Genomic DNA, 18,835 nt, shown 5'->3' with positions numbered 1-18,835 from the left:
CGCATAATGGCTATAGAATATCATAGCAAGAAATAAATTAACTTTGCTTATGATAGTCAATAGGAAAAACAATTTAAAAAAGCATAGAACACAATTATTCAGTGGGAACAAATACTTTTTGAATTAAAAAACCAAATTTTAGTATATATAGCAATTCCTTAAATAGCTAGTTGAAATTTCATCGGATATGAAAATCTAAATTATAATTTAACCAGAAAACGGTATTTAATTTTTTCCTGAAAGTCACCAGCTATTCACTTGTCGGCATTACAACTGAAGTTATAATTACCATGATATGCTGGCCTCTATTCTACAGCCTATCTAAAAAACAAAACCTAAGTCGTAGAAGACGTCTCAATTATACCAAATGCCTCTTCAATTCAAACAAATTTTAGCACCTTCACCACGTTCAGGCGATATAAGTGTAAAATTAAGAAAGCCATATGGAAGATTATGAAAATCAACAGCTATTACTCGGCCACCAGCATCCTCTTCTTAGCAAATGTAATTATATCATCCAAATTATGGATTTTCTTTTCAAATTACGGATCCATATGGCAAGCTTGCACTAGATTTGTCGACTAAATACATGTAAAAGCATCCTAAAAATAATTTGAAACCATTATTATTCCTTCAAAATACATTCTAAAACGCACCACAAACCAAACTGAAAGAATCACGCTAGATCCTCTATTAACGCACATATTGGAGATATCACTGAATTTTTCGAGACATTTTTGTTTCTGTTATGTCAGAAATATATGATTTGTTATAATTATTTTCAGTCTTTTGGAATGATTTCAAATTATTTACAAATTTATCGTGTTTCTCTTTTAATCATGTTTTAATCATGACTTAATCATAACTAAATCTGCAAAGCACACAATAAACAAACTTATCTTCCTTTTCATCCCGGAAATCGTAATAGACGGAAAGGTCTTTTATTGCCTTCCATGTTCATTACTTCTTCCTTCTCCTCCCGAGATCCTATGCAATTGGGATAATGAATGAGAATCAAAATGCTAGATAACCAATATTTCCAAAAACAACTTTCAAATGTAATCGGGACAAAAAATTCTATGGCAGCTAAAATTTAGAAAAGCTATCATCTTAGTAAATCACAAAGAAATTTTAAATAGAGGATGTCGTCTACTTCTTGTTTCTTGGTCAAAATGCATACTGCTTGGTGAGTAGATGAATTTTTAAATAGTCTACCAGCCATCGATCATACATACAGACGAGCGATGAATATGAAGCGGGTTTGATTTCACATGGAATTGGTATAGTTAACAAAAGAAATTTTGTTCAAAAAATCCAGTTTATATGATTTTTCTACTACTCATAATCAGCTAGCAGTGGAGAAACTGTCGTGTAATATCTCGAAAGCATTATCTCATATAATCCAATCAACAGTTATCAGTAGCTGAGGCCCAGTACTGTACAATTTTATGATGCCATTACCTCAATATTTAGACATAATGAAAATGTAAAAACTATTTGAAAATATTCAACAGTTTAAAGAACCATCTCCACACAACTCACATCCAAATCTGTTGCATCGCCTCTCTGTGTTTTTTATACTTGCTTCACATATTCTTGCAAGCTATTGTGGCCAACTTTGTTAGCATTTTTCTTTCAAGACCTATCACCACTTCTCTGTGATCGACTTTCCAGTAAAAGCTGATAAGAAAACATTTGTAATGTTAATAGACCAACGTATGCGTAAATAGTAGATGAGGACATAATAGCAATCATCAATAAATTCATATCACAATATTTCCAGAAACAATACACTTCAACACGACTCATGTGTGTAAAAGAGGATCCATAGAACTAAGCAACTATGAAGGTGACGGAAAGTACTGAACTAAAAACATAGTGATCATGGATAAAAAAAGGTAGGTTATATATCCAGAGTTCTTGAAACTGAACTTTCCATTTGAATTTAATACCTCCATTATTTTTTATGGTTTCACAAAATACCAATGACTAACTAGAAGATTCACTTTATTAAAAAGGAAGAGACAAAAGACCACTCTCAGAGCATAAGCTACCGATTATAAGACGTGGAAAAGAAACAGTGTATAAACAGCAACAATTCGATATCCTCTTTGTATCAAGTTAAACAATCTTCAAGATGACCGAATCACTTGCTGAGTAGGCAATCATAAATATTTTCTCACCAGTCCAACCTAAATAATTGCTCTATTATATCAACTGCGAAAGGTCGCAAGCAACAAATACAAACCAAGTTGTACTGCATTATTGATAATATGTGTATGTGTATACAATACTTCGTTTGTAGGGCGAAGAAATGGGTTTTCTGGTACCAGTGAATGTTGAACAGATACGATAGAATAATTGAGTAACGCAAATAAGTCTGGAATATATGCAAAAAAATAGCTTAACACAAAAGCACTCCAGAATGTCTAAAACAAAGAAGCTCAGTTACTCCATAAGATTTGGAGGAAGCTGCTACATAACTACCACCATAACAATGATGCAATAAATACGGAAGTAAGTTGAGCACTGGAAATAAAACCATCCAATCAATCCAAGTTAACGGTTATAATTTGCTTTAGAAAGTCTTAATTCCAATAAATTAACTTCTCAGGAAACATACAAGAACTTGCCGGTGACAATATGATAAAATACGAATCTTGAGAGATCGAGAACCAGTGTAAAAAATGGCTATAGAATTTTCACAATGCTAATACTTGTAGTCACCATTGTTGAGATCCTACCCAGTCGATTTCACGTAACTCTTTATTGCCAATTTTGAACAGAATATATAAGAAAGTTATAATCTCACTAAATCATTATCAGAAGGAAAACGATGTAGGAATTGTTTTCTTCTATGAAATAAAAGTAAATTCTGACAAATCCCAGAAACTTTTACAAAATTCAGTGCCGCTTTCAAGAGTTACCAGAAGAAAAGTCCCAGTCATATACCAAATAAACAATAAAACTTGAAACTTAAACGAGAATACAACAAAACACAACTGATGAACGCTAACTGTAAAACTTAACAAGTCGCTTAGCTTTTTGTTCCGTATTTAAAATGAACTGCGGTGAATTCAGAAAAGACCACAAAATATTGTGTGTAATAATTTCATGATAGGGACCACATATTTAAGCAATGTGTAGAATTTTTTTTGAAAATGTCGAGTTTTTTGCAAGGTAAAAAAATTCATGATAGAAACGTAACTCAAGACTTGTGGGGAAGGTTTTCCATAATTGCATACATTGTCCAACCGTGTATTTAAAAAAAACCTTTGCTATCATCAGCTAACTAAAATTCCTACATTTTGGAAAACGTACTACATGACCTGAAGCAAAATATTATCAAGCAAACACAAAGATTTTCAAGTATTGTGATATTTTTTATGGAACTCTGCATGATTTAGCACCTTTCTGAAAACGAGAAAAAAAGGTAATGCTAAACAAAATACCAGTATTTGTCTTTTACCTCAGCCAACAGTGCTAATACGGCTGGTTGTTGAACAGAAAGTTTGTCACATAAATGGTCTTTATAAGTCGTTCCTGCGCTATCGAGGCTATATCATCCACACTACTTTTCAAGGTATTCATCACGTGTGGCTCATTATGACTAAATGAACAACTCAGTATGAAAGTATCTCACCATGCAGTAAACAATAACATCTGCATGAAACGGATTATGTTTGAAAATCCTCGAGTTTGCAGTCTCTTTAATACATTAACGTTCAACTTTTAAATGTTTCATTTTTTTCTGTCCCAAAAGTCTAATTGATAAAAACGTCAGTGAATTTTGGGGATGGTCGACGGTGTCTCCATTATAGAATATGATAAGAAACTATTAACCGCTGCTGATTTAAATTAACCAAGCCACGCAAAAGATGCAATATAGCAAAAGAATCAATATAGGACCGAATATATACATAAAAATGTCCACTTGCTACACAGAAACCAAGAATATCGAATTTATATTCACAGCCTGAATACGTGATTCTTTGTTAAAATGCACGTAGCCGGAGGGTCAAACGAGATTTCTTTCCCCACATTAACATCTTATAAAAACTGCATCCACAAATCACTTTGCCTTGCACTCAAACTACTATTCCATTGAGTGAGGATTACAAGTCGGCTAACACGGATGTTCCTTTGACTTTGATCAATATTTCCAGGTATGTGGAAATATAATGAAGCATTCTTTCTCCTCAGTCTCAACGAAAACTTACACCTTTATTCGGTAGATGACCCACCTGAGCAGACGACGGCCAACCGCAAAACACGCAGAAATACTATGAACTAAGATGCGATGATTGAAGAGAGTGCGTCACAGTTCTATCGATTGTGTTGCAATTGTGGCAGTTAAACGTTTAAGCTATTACTTCCGTTGGAAGCGTTATCTTTTCAGTATTCATTTCATTTCTGCTTCGAAAACAAATACCGCGTTTGAAAACAGATTGGAATTATGGTATATCTGTAGCTACCCGTCAGTTGAATTTGCTTTCAGTTCAGAAGTCGTGAGAGAGCTTATCGTGTTACAAAAAATTAGAGGTGCAGTTCTGATTGAGTGTATTGTAATATTTACTTTTTCGTGTTTTGTTTCTCATATAATATTTCCTTTTGTATGTGGCATTTTCCTAGATAAAGACATTTTCTCAGTTATACATGTTACAATTTGCTAGCAGGAACGAAGATTAATTAGTTGTTGGTTGGAATGTAGTCAGATTGATAGTCATTATTCACATTTATCTGTCTAGATAACTAAACAAACTTCTTAAAAAGTGGTTCATTTCTATACCGGGATTTATAGTTGATGCGCGACTTCGTTGATACATCTAGATTTTTAGAAGTGTTGTCTTAGAAGAAGAAATAGTTTATGCATCGATTTCAGTTTTTCATTTTTTAGTCGGCATTACAGTTGCATGATGTGAGATTGCATAGTATTCATAGTGTTATAGTGTAAGATGTAGTTTTTGCAGAGTGTAACAGTATGGTTGTTTGGGGTTTATCTAATATCACGGATGCCTTACAAAAACGTTTGTGTCGCTTTCTTATACACAGATATTTAAGCGATTTCCTGAAATCTAGCATCAATTTGGAACAATTATCAGCCACTCTTTATGGTGGCATTGCATCTGTTAGCGATGTTGACATGGACGTACAGGTATCAATTTTCAAGTTTCGGAGAGATGTTGTTGATTGTCGAAAAAGAAAGACAAAACACACTGCAAAGTATTGCCAAGCATGGATTTTTTATAAGAAAGCATTTAAATCCTTTTCAAATATTATGAATTCCAGGTCTTTATTTAGTTTAACAAATTCCACTGATCGATGTTTAAATGGTGAGCTGAAAATTTTGTTTCTCTAGAAATTAAATGAAGCGTTTGAATCGATGAAAATACCATTTACGGTGGTTGAAGGTTACATTGGCGAAGTCACTATCACAGTTCCATGGCAATATATCCTTGTGAAATCGGTTGATTTGGAGGTGAAGCAGTTACAGCTTACACTTCAGCTTCAACACTGCGCAGAAGAGCTTCCGGGAGATATAGGTCACAGATCAAATTTTCGATTTTTTCAGTCTTCAATAAAATTCAGGATATATTATTTGTATTTTATTGAACTTCGAGATAATGATTTACATGTCTTCAGTGGCTTCTATGTTTGGAAGTGTTATGGGATCATTAGCAACATCTATGGAGCTAGCGCAGAGTTTTCTGAATCAAGAGGAAGCTATCAATGAAGCAGAGGACAGAGGCATTGAACAGTTTGCTGAGGTATCTATTTCCTTCATATAAACTGTATACATTCAGTTCTTGAATTTGCTCTTAAAGTGCATGAAATTAGCATGAAATTTAGGTCATTGATGCTGTTATCTCTCGTTTCCGATTAATTTTCAACGATGCTATTATTCGCTTGGAAAGTGTTCCCGATCCAGAGTCTTGGTTATGCACTGCGTTGGAACTGCGAGTCGATTGGTGTAGTATCAAAACATTATTTTCATTTGATGAAAATGAATTTCTAATTCGAATACTTTAAGAATCTCGAGTTTTATTTTTGTTTTGAAACTATGTTAATTCAGGGGTATTTTTTTATGAAACCAAATTTACACAAAATACAGACCATTGTACCCCTATATTTATATAGGATTGAACTCATCGACGAACAATTAGAGTCGGAAGCTTTTAACGCTGAAACGGTAACTTCACAACCACGTTCGTTATCATCTGTTCCAGATTTCAACAAACTTTTTCATGTAAAAGGCATACGTCTTTATACCGATATTTTTACCAAGTGAGTATATAAGTGTGCATTCTTTGGTGCAAAATATGGAAGACGGTTAAAAAATCCGCTTACATATTGCTGGTCATTGTCATTTTTTTCATTTAGGCCAGCGATGAAAGATTTATCAGAAGAAAATATGACTGCATCAACACAAGTCATAACAAGTATGTATCTTCGACGTGAAAAGGAAAAAACAATGAAGGTTGGTAGACCTACATTTTGCTTGATGATTTTGTTTTCAATAGCTTCTTGTCCAGTAACGAAGTGTATAGTTTTCGAAAGTTTTCATCTCAACTTTCAAAGTTTAGAACTTCTAGTTCCAGAAACTGTCAGGTTCTTCGGACTCATCAGATGAGCACTGTGAAAAAAGCGACAGTATGTTATATTCCATACAGATGTCGGCTACCTCAACAATTTATGAATCATGTTATTCCCGTAACAGCTGTATGGAAGACGAATTTCCTTTTGCTACTTCCTCACCGTTAAGTTCTTCCAGTAGTACTACGTATGTTTTGTGCATTTCTTCTCTATCTGATTTTTATTTCTTTTACTTTAAATAAGAAAGAATCAAAGTTGCAGGTTGGAGTCGAATCCAGTTCTGTTTGCATCATTTAGTGGTAGCGTTGAAACTGTTATTGTTCGAGTACGTAACAACGAGATCTCATCGCAGTACTCTTTGTCTTCGGAAAAGGTTTTTCTTGTTTTCTTGTTACTGTATCAAGTTTGATTTCAATTTATTTTTGCTCTGATAACAGTAGCTCCTTTTTTTTTTTATTCAGGAAATTAGCCTTAACTTTGATGGTTTGTGTGTATTTTTGACGCCTTCGCAACTGAGCATTTTGAAAACATTTTTTGCTGCGATTGCAAAGCCTCCTTCAAACTCTGGTTCGTTTAAGTAATTTCAATTAATCCTTTACTCCCACTTGTTTTCTTCGGTGATTTTTGTATCTTTAAAAGTTTATCTGATTGTGTTTTAGATGGTGCACAATGCACTTTAGGAAAACCAATGTGTATACAAGATTATCAGCAGGTTGAAGCAGAGTTGCAAACAAGAATTGTACCATCCAACCAAATCGGTACCGATTTCCAGCACGGTAGATGTTACTATTAGTAATCTTTATTAATTTTCAATTTGGTGTCTGTAAAACGTTGATTTTAAGGATGATAACTGCAGTCTAGTCTGTATAACTTTATTACTTAACAGAATTTGGTAGTGTGCTAATCATCACATTTTTTTTCCTTATAATTCAGAAATTCTTGTGGTGTTCAGGCAATTGGGGTGGTTCGATGATGTTTTATGATGCACAGAGAAAACCCTCAGTAGTATCGATTGAAGAACAAATGGCTAATGTTTCGTTGAATCTTAGTGATGTAGGAGATGGTCGAGTTGGTAGATTTCGGAAGGAAATTTTGAGAAGCGATTGTTCTCAAAGTTGGTTTTTATCTCAGGAATGTTATAGAATGGTAACAAGAATTAGTGAAATATATCAGTGAAATTTCCAAAAATGTAGCATATCATTTCTCATTGCAGAAACTTTAAAGAAGTCGGATACTGTATCTGACATGATTAGTGTTAAAGCAAGCATTTGCAATGTTGTATTTGTCCTCACTCACAAAGATTACCTTGGACAAGATGAAGTTCGAAACAGGTTTGCAACTAATTTTTGAGAGCCTCGGGCTAAAATCCGGGTATTTTTTTTTTGACGTGTTTCATTTTGCGTAATGAAAAATTTCGCTGTGGTTTAATGCAGTGCGTGTTTAATTATTGCTGATTTTAGAAACGTCGAAAACATCGCTGATATTATCAGTTCATACAAAGAATTAGCAGAAAGGTTCTTTAAGGAGGCATCTTCTCTGCGGTTTGGGGTTCAGTTGGATGAATTAAATCGGAGTACGAAACATCTGTATGCAGACGACCATCTACAGTAATTCCCTTTTAATATTTTTTGTGTTTTTTTAAAGTCCAATTTTATACATCTTTAGGTTTATTGGTGAAGGAGTCGTGTTTGATTATAATCAAGTAAGAGGTCGGGAAAACTACTCTTTTTCAATGAATTTCGAAGCGCTTGATGTGGAATTATTAGAAATTCTGTCGCCGGCCTCATCGAGCACGGTATTATTTTTTCGACATTTTTGTTCAGAGCCATGTATGCAAATAGAGAAAGTTTTTCAATTTTATTTTCAAGAATGCCGAAGAAAATATCAAGCTATTTTCGTTTTGTGATAATGCAGCAGCAACTGATAAAAACCGTCGATTAATGGTTACTATAGAAAACGGCAAAAATTCGCAGGTTTGCATCATAAAAGGATCTTGATTTCCTACTTTTCAGTTAAATTATTTCGACGAAACTGTGTATAATATATATATATATATATATATATATATATATATATATGTTTTCTCCTGAAGATTTATCATACAACAATTTCAGCATTATGATGTGACAGTAAACATGACAGCTTGTAAAAGTGAATTGGATATTTCGATGATTGATCGAATATCTTCCCTTTTGATCACTAAACCTTTTCACACTTATCCATTTCCTTCAACGATTCAAAACGGTAATGACGTATCACGAGGCTTAAAGTAAGTTTTGCATGCTTCTGACACGGTAGGATTTTTTGATAATTTTTTTTATGCTGGATTTTTTGATAATTCTTTTTATGCTTATTGCAGTTGATTTTTTTCAGAACAGATTTGCTCTTTACCGCTATGCAAGATGTAAACAACACACCTTTATCACTATCATTTATAATTGGTTGTCCAGAATGGGATTTAAATTTGAGGTCTGATTTTTTTCATTTAGCTCATGCAATAGTATATAAGAAGTGTAGAAAACTTCTATATATTTTTTTTAATTTTGGCTTACTGTCGATGATAGCAGCCTTTATTTTTTAGAATACCAGTAGTAGATTTGAGACATTCTGATTCTTCTCCAACTCGAGTACCCTTCTGGAAAAGAAATCTGCATAAGGAGTCAGTGAGATTAACCTTAATGGATGTCAGATTGGAAATACCAAGATTTGATGTATCGCGCTTAAGACAGCATGGGACAGCTATTATTTCAGCTTCTGCTGTGAACGGTATTTTCATCTTTTCATATGAAGAGTTCTTGGTTCTTCAGGAATAAGAAACTGCATTAGGAATTACTGACATCGGACCACTTTAAAGCAAAATTTTGTCAAAACTTTTATAACCTTGAGATTTGGTATAAGTTAACCGCAAATTGATGTAGAGACTATATAAAATATTTTTTTCTTAGTGTTAACGATGAATAATTTTAGGATCCTTTAGTTTGGTTGAAAAAACTGATTCAGCTAGCCTCGACTCTCTCTTTCTTTTTGCTGGTTGTTCAGAGACATGTGGTGGAGGTTGTGTCAGGTATATTAAAAGGATATTTTTTTGCAGAAGTGACTTTTTGTCTCTAAATCTAATTGATAACTTTGCCATTTTCTCTGGTGCTGTTTGTTATCATTAATGTAAAGTGTTGTATTTGTGATCATGAAATTAATTTTTAGTTTGAAACTTAACTACGACAATAGAAATAGTAGTTTGGAGTCAACTTCTACACGTTGCAATGAAACAGGTTACTCATGTGCTTCGCAATATGATGTTGAAAACGAAGCAGACATAAAAATGGAAGGACCATTCTCAAAATGTGTTATACGCAATGAGAACCGAGTGGTTGGCAGTTTCTATTTTCATTACTTTTTTCGCTGTAATAATGGTAAAATGTTGGTTGCATGATATTTAGATAATTGTGGTTGGAAGCACAAAGGAGATGTTGGAATTTGGAGAAAATTGCCTATCAAATGCACAAATAAATTGTGAATTAACTGTTCCGGTATTGAGAATCCACTTGCCCAGTCGCCAGTATTACGAAGTTATTTATAATAGGTAAGCCTTTTCTGTAATATTCAATTAGAACAGTCCATTTTGTTGTAGGATGCAGCATATGATGCAAGAGAAAATACTACGGCATTAGCCTGCGGACTTCAAATAAATTGCGAAGACTCCTATTAAAGTCGAATGGAATAAATCATTGGATTTCACTGACATTAATTTTATGTTCAACCGTTTTTTTTTTTTTTTTTTTTTTTTTTTTTTGGAGGGGTCTTATGATTTACGAAATTCTCCATTTGTAGTTAATAAAACTTTTTTTATTAGACTTTTTAGACTGTTGTATAAATTTTGATATAAAGATTGGTGAACGATTTGTCGATGTGGCAGCCATCTTCTCCTGTCTTGAATAATTCTGATCGGCAGACAGATGTGGAAGCATCGGGTAACGAACTCTTCGAACTCTGCAGATCTTCAAAAAGGAAAAGTAACTTTTTTTGAAAATCTGTTTATAGTCTTTCTCCAGTTTTATTTTTTGCTGTGTTTGAGTAAGGAAAATTTTATTAACATTCAATTTCGTTTTCTGAATGAATTGCTTAATTTCTAGTTCATATTTTTTTCAAGAGCCTCAAAAATTTTTGAAATTATAGATTCTGCACACAGTGAGTGTAATGTTTCGTGTTCTCATGGTTCAAGTCCAACAGTAAATGCATTAGGCAATGAAAAATCTCATAACTTTTGCCTGTTGGCAAATGTAAATGATGGGCGAGTGCTCATAGGAACTGAATTTGAAGTTTGTTTTTTTTTTTTGTAATGGTATTTAACGGTAATATGTCTCTTCTAACTTTGCTACTTTTACTTTTTTTTGAACTTCAGGATGGAGCTGTTAAGAAACTGGGTCAAGTTGGTGCAATTCTACACAAAACGCAAATAATGGCAGTTAACGGTTTCCATGGCAATAGAGAGCTATCTTATTTTTATTCAACTTCGAAAATTGCTGATTTTTTTCATAAAAGTTAGTATAAATAACACTGTTCTATCACGAAATATTTTGCTGCGATTTCCAGTGATCTTTATATAAGCATATCTAGTACGAGTGCTATTTTCAGATCTTATTGGTGATGTAGTCCCGTATGAACAGTATGTTTTGAAAAAAGATTTCGCTCACCATTTTAAAGAAGGAGTGCAAGCAGAACCGATAGTGAATGAAGAAATTTGTTTTCTGGAGGAGGAAGAGGATAATTTTGCCATCGCAATTAGAATTGATTTTCACTTTGACGAAAATCTGAAGGTTTTAACCATTTATAGATTTTTCTGAAGACCACTCATAAGTAGATTCATCAATTCATCTTTGAATCAGAAAGTTGAACATGTGTTTTCTATTTGATTTCAGGAATTTTTTCTTTCCAGGAATATTCTCGATTTCACATTTTTTAATTATATTTTTTGTTTTTAATACTAGTGTTTTCCCATGTCAGAAGTAACCATCCCAAAACATTCCAGAATGTGCTAGTCGGAGTTGGTATTCGTAATACTTTGTTACATTTGAAACCATATACGAATGCTGAGCAGTTTTGGATTAATCAGTTGATCAATTTCTTTGATATCGTCGATTACGGTATTCCTGGTTATGAAGTCCCACAAACAACGACGGAACTACATATGCACTTCGCGTCCTCTCTGTTGGCTTACCAACATTATTTTGAGAATCCATCACCTCCTTTATCACTACGGTTAGTAGTAAACTTATATATATATATATATATATAGGTCAATATTTGGCGCACAAGTTTATAATTTTCTGGGGCGACATCAAAGCCTTTTACTGATTGTAATGCTGCACCCTTTAAGCAGGAAATTAAATTCATTTTTTGAATTTGTGGGATGTCCTGGGAATGTACAGCCGCATTGAACCCATTTCAAAACTCCCTCCATTATCGCTGTTCTCCATCGAAAGTGATATATGTATATCAATTAACTTGCCTAATTCATTAAAACACATACGTAATCAGGCACATGTATTTTTAGAGAGTTAAATAAATGAGTTCATACTACATGTAGCAGTCTGAAATTTAGCTTACTTTTATTTTACTGTGGAGTGATGCTTGTAGAGTGATGCTTGGTTCTTGTGACGTCAGTAGTCGAATCATGCAGGATCTAGAAATATACAAATTTGAATGCATATTTGAGCAGCTCAAGCTCTTCGCATCATTCAATCCGGATGCTACCGGGAGTCAAAATGAAACAAAGAAGTCTATAAATTTTGAGCCCAAATTCATACATATGTTGTCTGTCGGTATGTTGCAACTAGAGGTATGTTTTATATTGAGGTATCTGGCAAGTTGGTAAAGCTGTTAAAACGCTTTGGAATTCCCTTTCTTAGAAAATATATATCTCAAAACATTCAATTCAATAGCCATATCAGTAACTTGTACCTTTTATATGGTGTGTAGTTTCGGCAGGAGCGGATACAAATTGCTTTTAGCATATTGTTGTTTTTTTTTTTTTTATCCATTCGGACAAAATATGCTCCTTGGGAAATTTTGTTCATATTGTAAGCTTATGTAACTTCCAGGTGATAGCAGCTAAAAGCTCCAATACTACTGGTGGCAGGCCAAAGAAATGTCTTCCATTTTTAGAAGTTAGATGCAAAAATGATTTATTAAAGGTAGTTCTGAATTCTAAAGTTCAACAGTTCTTTAATAAAATTTCAGCTGTTTTGAACTGATTATTTCCGGTATATCGTCGTTATAATCAAAATAATTATAAAAATTGTAGTTATGGGCTTGTTCGGATTCCTTATGTTTGGTCATCAATGCGGTTGCTGAACTGTTAGATGCACACACTTCAAAAGTAGCTGCACCCAGAGCTGGACTGCAAACACCAATCGATAAACTAACGATCCGGAATTCTAGAAGACAGGCATCAACCGAACAGCAATTAGCTAACATTGAAGTAAGTTCTGTGGGGAAGTTTTTTTATATATTGTTTATCCCATGATATTCTAAATAAATGAAAATTCGCGAACTTTACTGGAAAAGTAAAAACTTATAAGGAGTAAAAACTGTATTCTACCGCCATCCTCCGGTTGATCTTTTATGATATAAAAGTTCTTATCATTCTTTTCTGATAGGAACTTAGAAGATAAACGTAAACAGGATGCATTTATAAAAACACGTTACTTCCATTTTGCATTGTCAGTTTTTCACTGCAACTTTGGTTTTACTCGACCATTTTTCAAGCCCCCAATTTTGTAGATAAGCTAAGTATCTGTTTTGTGAAAAACAAAAAATTACTACAAAAAAAAAACACTAAAAAATCACTACTTCAATATTCTCTTCATTTTTATTGTTATTTTTTTTTTTTTACTTGTAAGGATGCTGAAGACTTTCAGTGCAACCGTCCATTCAACTTGCCGGATATATTTTATCATTGGTTTCTATTCGTTACCTTCATTCATATCATTTTATAATAAACTTGTTTTAATTACGACATTTAAGAAAATCTTGTTTCGTTGTGATTACGATACGGCAGCTTAACGTTATTCCTTCTAATAATAAACATTCTTCCGCTCTCTTTGATAAGAGCTTAATGTTTTTGCTTATATTATAGCAATAAGAAGATGGATGTTGCTCTAAAATTAAATTTCTTATTTAGTCAGATCTTTTATTAAGGCAGTCATGCTATAAAACCTTTGGTTATCGTTAACACTTTGTTCTTCATTTCTAATTTGATCGACAAAATGCCTATAGGATTTCGCTAACGTGACAAAATTTTATTCTAAGTTTCGTTTGCAAGTAACATTGATATCGTACCCTCATACATATCACTTGAAGGTTATCAGAGCAAAGTCTAACTTTTGTTCCTTTTGTTTTCATTCATCTCGCTGTGATGAATAAATTAAGTTCTAGGAAGATGAAATATTACAGGTAGAGGTCTTGTGCGAAAATTTTGAGGATTTATTTTTTCAACAAGTAAGCAAGAGAAGCAGTAGGATCACAAAAAGGGAAATCGCAAAGTTGTGATAATAAAAGAGTAAGAAAAAGCGGAAGGAGTACTGTTCTGCATAATGCAAGAGATTACCCAGCAAATTTTTCAGCAAAACCTTTTTCCAGAAATTACATTCAACATCCGAAATTAAGATTCCCAAGTTCGTGGACATTTATTTTTCATTTACAGTCATTTGAAAGATTTCATTATAATTATTTAATGCATTTTAAAATTTAGAAAATGGTGCGATCAGCGGTGTCGCAATCTGGACACGAAATTCTTATGCACCTGATGGATTCACCTGAAAATTTGACAGAAACTTCTCAAGTGCTGTCGGATGCAGTAATAGGTAACTTTTGTTTAATAATTATTCTTTAAATCAATTTCTTTAAATCATCTCTTTAAAATAACTCAGTACATGTCTTTCTGCCAATTTAGTTCTTTACTAGAACATTTATTGAATCTTGGTTTATTACTTACAATATACCACAGATTTAATTGATACGACAGGAGAAAGCAAGCCTAGAGATTCATCCGGAGTACTCAGAATTGATGAAGACTTCTGTCTACTTGATGAAATTCCGGGTAGTGGAATCACGGTATTTTTTTGTGTTTTTTTTTTTTTTTAACTTCGTGAAGTGTAATAGGTACTTTTCATATTTATTTTTGGAATTAGATTATTGTTTCTTCTCATTAATCACACAGGGTTTTAGACTGGTAATAGCAAGCCATGGGCACGATTTCTTCTCCCTGACGATGCAGCTGCTGTAGCTTATGATGATTATTTGACAAAAATCGGTGGTAGATCGAACAAATCAGTTGTTTTCACCATGAACAAAATTCATACCCCGTTTATTAAATATTCTATTGATGATGTATCGCTGGAACTCCATTTGTACGGTGGTGCTGATTTCAGTAAGTTCTTATTGATAAAAATCTTGAAGAGATCAGTTAACATTTTGTAAGCTGTATGCATTGCACCAGTTACAATTGTTACTGTTTGCACATTTCAGGCACTTCAAAACCGTCTCCTAAACCTTACTGCATGTCAAATGGAGGAAGGTTACGTCGTGACAACTCTCCAGTTGGTGGTCCTTATAGAGATTACTCTGCTCATGTAGATTTGCGTTTTTCTAGAGCAAGTTTTGTTTATTCGTTCGCACTGTTGCATTAAAATGATTTTCTGACCGAAATGAGAAAGATTAATATATAGATGTGATTGATTAATTTCGCTTGTTATATGTAAAATTGTGTCATATTAGGTTAAATTTATGTTCGAAGTATACGATAAAGATGCGCCGGTGTTGTCTACAAGGCTGTTTAATATTGGATCAGTTGAAATTTTGGATAAAATGGTATCTTCAAAAATAAATAAACTGCTTTACCCGGTAAGCTACGAAGATTAATCATTTTTTAGGGAGGGCTACACTAAATGATCGTGCTATACTTTTATTACTTTTTGTTAATTTTTCTATCATTTATTGTTCATAGCTATGTCAATTTATTTGCAGCATGTATGGGATCAGACATTTCCACGTCATTCTCAATCGCCGATGTTTTCAGTTCGCTTATATGAAACTCCTCAACATGAGGGTAAAATGAAGGTTTCCTTGTTGCCTTTACGTATTAATGCCGATCAGGATACTCTGGAGTTTCTCGAAGATTATGTGAATGATCTCTCTGGTAGCGTTGCTGTCTTACAAGCAGGTTTGGTCCTCCTTCCCGAAATTTTCGTATATTATGTACATTTTGGACAGATTTTTTTCTTTTTAATTTAGAAGATATCGCAAAATCGAAGATGCCAGAAAAGCCATGGTTGGAAGTGCGTCTGGATGGAAATAATGATATTATGCAGTGCGCCGGAGATACAGATTCAGATACAGCAATAAAATGTATGGAAATGACTCTTCAAAGTAATGCATTTTTGAAGGAATTTGTTGGACACCAGATGGAAACTTGTAACAGCGACGGGACTCACAACTGGCATATGATTTACTTAATTCGCATATTCATCAGTATTTTATAGTAATTGCATTAGACTAGGTGTTAATCTTTGGAATCATACTGAAGCTCAATATGGATGAAAATTTAATAGTTTTAGATGATGATTTTTATGTGGATGAAAGCGAAAACGATAGTTTAATGCTCAATGAACGGCTATATTTCACAAGTGATTTGTTTAACGAAAGTGGTAACTTGGATCCAATTAATTCTTAATAATTTATGTCAGACACCAGTGCTGCGCCATTTTTTTCACAAATTTTATTCTACTGATAATTTTAGGGTCCGTAACAGACGATGTCACAAATTTGTTCGGTTGTATGAGTTCCTCTTTGCAATCGTTATCGAATGCTAGGACTCAGCGCTTCAGTACAGCAAATACTGATGGCAGCATTCGTACTGTTTTGCCTACTGCATATAAAGAGGCAAGAAATGTAAGATTAAAGCTTGAAGTAACGAAAGAAGAAAAGAAAGACAACGAAAAATCTGTTCCTGTACTGATATTTGTTGTTCGCGCAAAGATTTAATTTTTATTATATGCGAATGTCATGCTTATTTTTTTGATAGGAACGAGGATTTCGAAAAACTTCGACAAATCATTTTTTTTTTTTTTAGAGTTCAGATAGTCACTCTTTCCACGTAGCTTTCATATTTACCTGTTTTTAGAGATTCCATGCAATTATTTCCCCTACAATTACGATTTACTTTATGCAATGAAATTGAATGAATGGACCAGTCCGTTATCCTTCTGGAATCATTTATATTGTTTAAGGTCGATTATGAGCGCGGTAAAAATTCTTTGGAGATAGGTCCTTGGGGAGCAGAATCGATCGTTAAAGGAAAGATCTACTTCAAGTAAGTAATACTGATTCTAAGGAATTTTCAAGTTAATCGTTTTGCGGACCGTTGCTGTGTTTTCACATAATACTTTGTTGACGCTAACTGTATCTCTCAGTTATTACAGGGAGTTTACTTTTTCACCATCTGCGGTGATTCGTTTGGATTTAAACGGAAAGCGAATTCGTCCAGATCAGGGTTGGATTTTAGGGCTTTTGGTAGGGTTGAGCGATTTTAAATGCACTGAAATACGTTTGAAGGAACTCAGTTGTACCCGGGGACTGCTTGGTTATGATCGATGTTTTAAAGTAAGTCATATTGGCGCTTTTTAATGCATTGTTCAGATATTTCAGTGCTTTTAAATTATAATTCAAGGGTCGTTTATTTAACTGATCTCTCTATGTCACATATATTTGTTTCAAAATTTTAGTTCGCTGTTAATGCCTGGCTTAACGATATTAACAACAAACAATTAGTACAGTTTATTACGTCTTATGGGCCTATCAAATCACTAGTAGAAATTGGTGAGCGAATTTTGACATATTATACCAAACGCTGTGTCTTCTAAAAACGAAAACACTGAAACTGGAATTTATCAAATTTTAGAGTCCGATGATATTCCTCAGTTTTCATTTTCACAGGATTCAGTTGTAGATTTAATTCTTTACAGTGCTGTGAGTGTATGAGTTGTTAAGCCCTTAGTTGCAATTTCAGGTTTTGGGATTCGAGATCTATTTTTGATGCCAGTAAACGAGTACTGTAGGGAAGAAGGTCATATCATAAAAGGATTACAAAGAGGGGCGGAAAGTTTTGGAATATCTACCGCAACAGCTGCAGTAGATATGTTACAAAGAATGGTTGGAGTTGTACAGGTAGGGATTTTCTAGTGGTCATATTTGTTCTACATAAAGCGTAATTTATACCAAGTACAAAAATTTGATGTTGCAGAGCGTAGCGGAGTTAGCATTTGATATTGTTTCACCGGAATATCCCATATATCGGCACCGAAGGAATATGATAGATTACATGGCGCTTCGATCGCCAAACGATATCAGAGAAGGCTTTAATATGGCTCTGGAAGCTATTGGGCGTGTAAGGGAACAAATTATTTTCAAGATGTTTCGAGTATTTTTTTTTTTTTTCTTGATATTACAAATGATTATAGGAAATAAGTGATACGGCGTTAGATTTCCAATTAGCTGCGCTAGAAGATCAGACAAGTGGTTATTCGACAGTGCGCGGTTTTCTTCGACAAGCTCCAACTACGGTATTACGGCCTATAATTGCCGTAAGTAAAGCTACCGTCAACATTCTTGGTGGAGTGCGGAATCAAATGAAACCAGGCAGTCACAGGTGGGGTTTTTAGACAAACAATTCATGTTAGGAACAAGGGAAATTTTTGATTCGTGAAAAATTTTTGAAGACCTTTTGGATTTCCTTTTTCTTGTAGGGAAGAAATGGAAAAATGGAAATGAAGCAGTTAGTTCTATGGAATACTGTTATCTTCGCACTGACTATGTCATCCAAACTGTTAAATTTGTTGGCTGAATTGTTGTAAATAGTCTCTGGTTTTTCTGCCGGAAGCAGTTTTGTACATATTTCTTAGGAGTCTTTTTTAAATGTGGGACTAGTACCGGTAGATGTACTTTTTTAGTCGTGGATTAAACGAGATCCCCAAGGTTTGAATCTCATTACTTCGTTCTGGGATTCATATTGGTGTTTTTATTTCGAGGTTCACTTATTAGTGCAGTACAATGTGAAAGTGGTACTGATAGCACCCAACTTGTATTCATCATTCTTAGCACTACATCTACTTTTACATTTGTTTTTTTATTTCTGTATCATATGTTTATAAAATCTTTTTTATGAACTACTAACTTCCAAATTTGT

General features: G+C 33.8%; 2 protein-coding genes across 5 annotated transcripts; one reads left to right on the top strand and one right to left on the bottom strand.

Annotated features, from left to right (window-relative positions):
- Positions 1–390: 390 nt before the first annotated feature.
- Bma-hosl-1 (Uncharacterized protein) lies at positions 391–2,966 on the bottom strand (the record flags this gene model as incomplete). The annotated part of the gene is made up of 5 exons (XM_043073624.1): positions 391–489; positions 2,128–2,192; positions 2,249–2,380; positions 2,437–2,529; positions 2,894–2,966. Coding segments are annotated over 5 exons (462 nt in total), but the record flags the coding sequence as incomplete, so codon positions are not given.
- Positions 2,967–4,981: 2,015 nt separating this feature from the next.
- On the top strand, positions 4,982–18,420 carry Bma-atg-2 (Uncharacterized protein; the record flags this gene model as incomplete). 4 transcript variants are annotated; one of them, XM_043073623.1, is made up of 45 exons in its annotated part: positions 4,982–5,155; positions 5,360–5,543; positions 5,644–5,768; positions 5,851–5,969; positions 6,139–6,285; positions 6,382–6,478; positions 6,600–6,781; positions 6,856–6,967; positions 7,056–7,161; positions 7,254–7,370; positions 7,547–7,708; positions 7,808–7,925; positions 8,055–8,201; positions 8,260–8,389; positions 8,463–8,567; positions 8,709–8,863; positions 8,968–9,063; positions 9,176–9,360; positions 9,562–9,658; positions 9,796–9,961; positions 10,032–10,174; positions 10,480–10,604; positions 10,768–10,910; positions 10,994–11,132; positions 11,227–11,408; positions 11,621–11,850; positions 12,229–12,430; positions 12,693–12,785; positions 12,896–13,072; positions 14,345–14,456; positions 14,600–14,706; positions 14,821–15,022; positions 15,121–15,245; positions 15,370–15,495; positions 15,619–15,814; positions 15,886–15,999; positions 16,209–16,277; positions 16,391–16,542; positions 16,881–16,963; positions 17,073–17,253; positions 17,376–17,469; positions 17,660–17,817; positions 17,894–18,037; positions 18,111–18,298; positions 18,396–18,420. In XM_043073623.1, the coding sequence occupies 45 exons, from the start codon at positions 4,982–4,984 to the stop codon at positions 18,418–18,420; spliced, it is 6,234 nt and encodes a 2,077-aa protein (XP_042929557.1). The 4 variants fall into 4 exon arrangements, with proteins under 4 accessions (XP_042929557.1, XP_042929555.1, XP_042929556.1 ...); XM_043073621.1 differs by having other exon boundaries at positions 16,209–16,298; XM_043073622.1 differs by having other exon boundaries at positions 15,886–16,020.
- Positions 18,421–18,835: the final 415 nt, after the last annotated feature.

Source organism: Brugia malayi, assembly GCF_000002995.4.
Source record: "Brugia malayi strain FR3 genome assembly, contig: Bm_v4_ChrX_scaffold_001, whole genome shotgun sequence".
Taxonomy (NCBI): Eukaryota; Metazoa; Nematoda; class Chromadorea; order Rhabditida; family Onchocercidae; genus Brugia; species Brugia malayi.
This window is presented reverse-complemented; position numbering and strand designations above follow the sequence as displayed.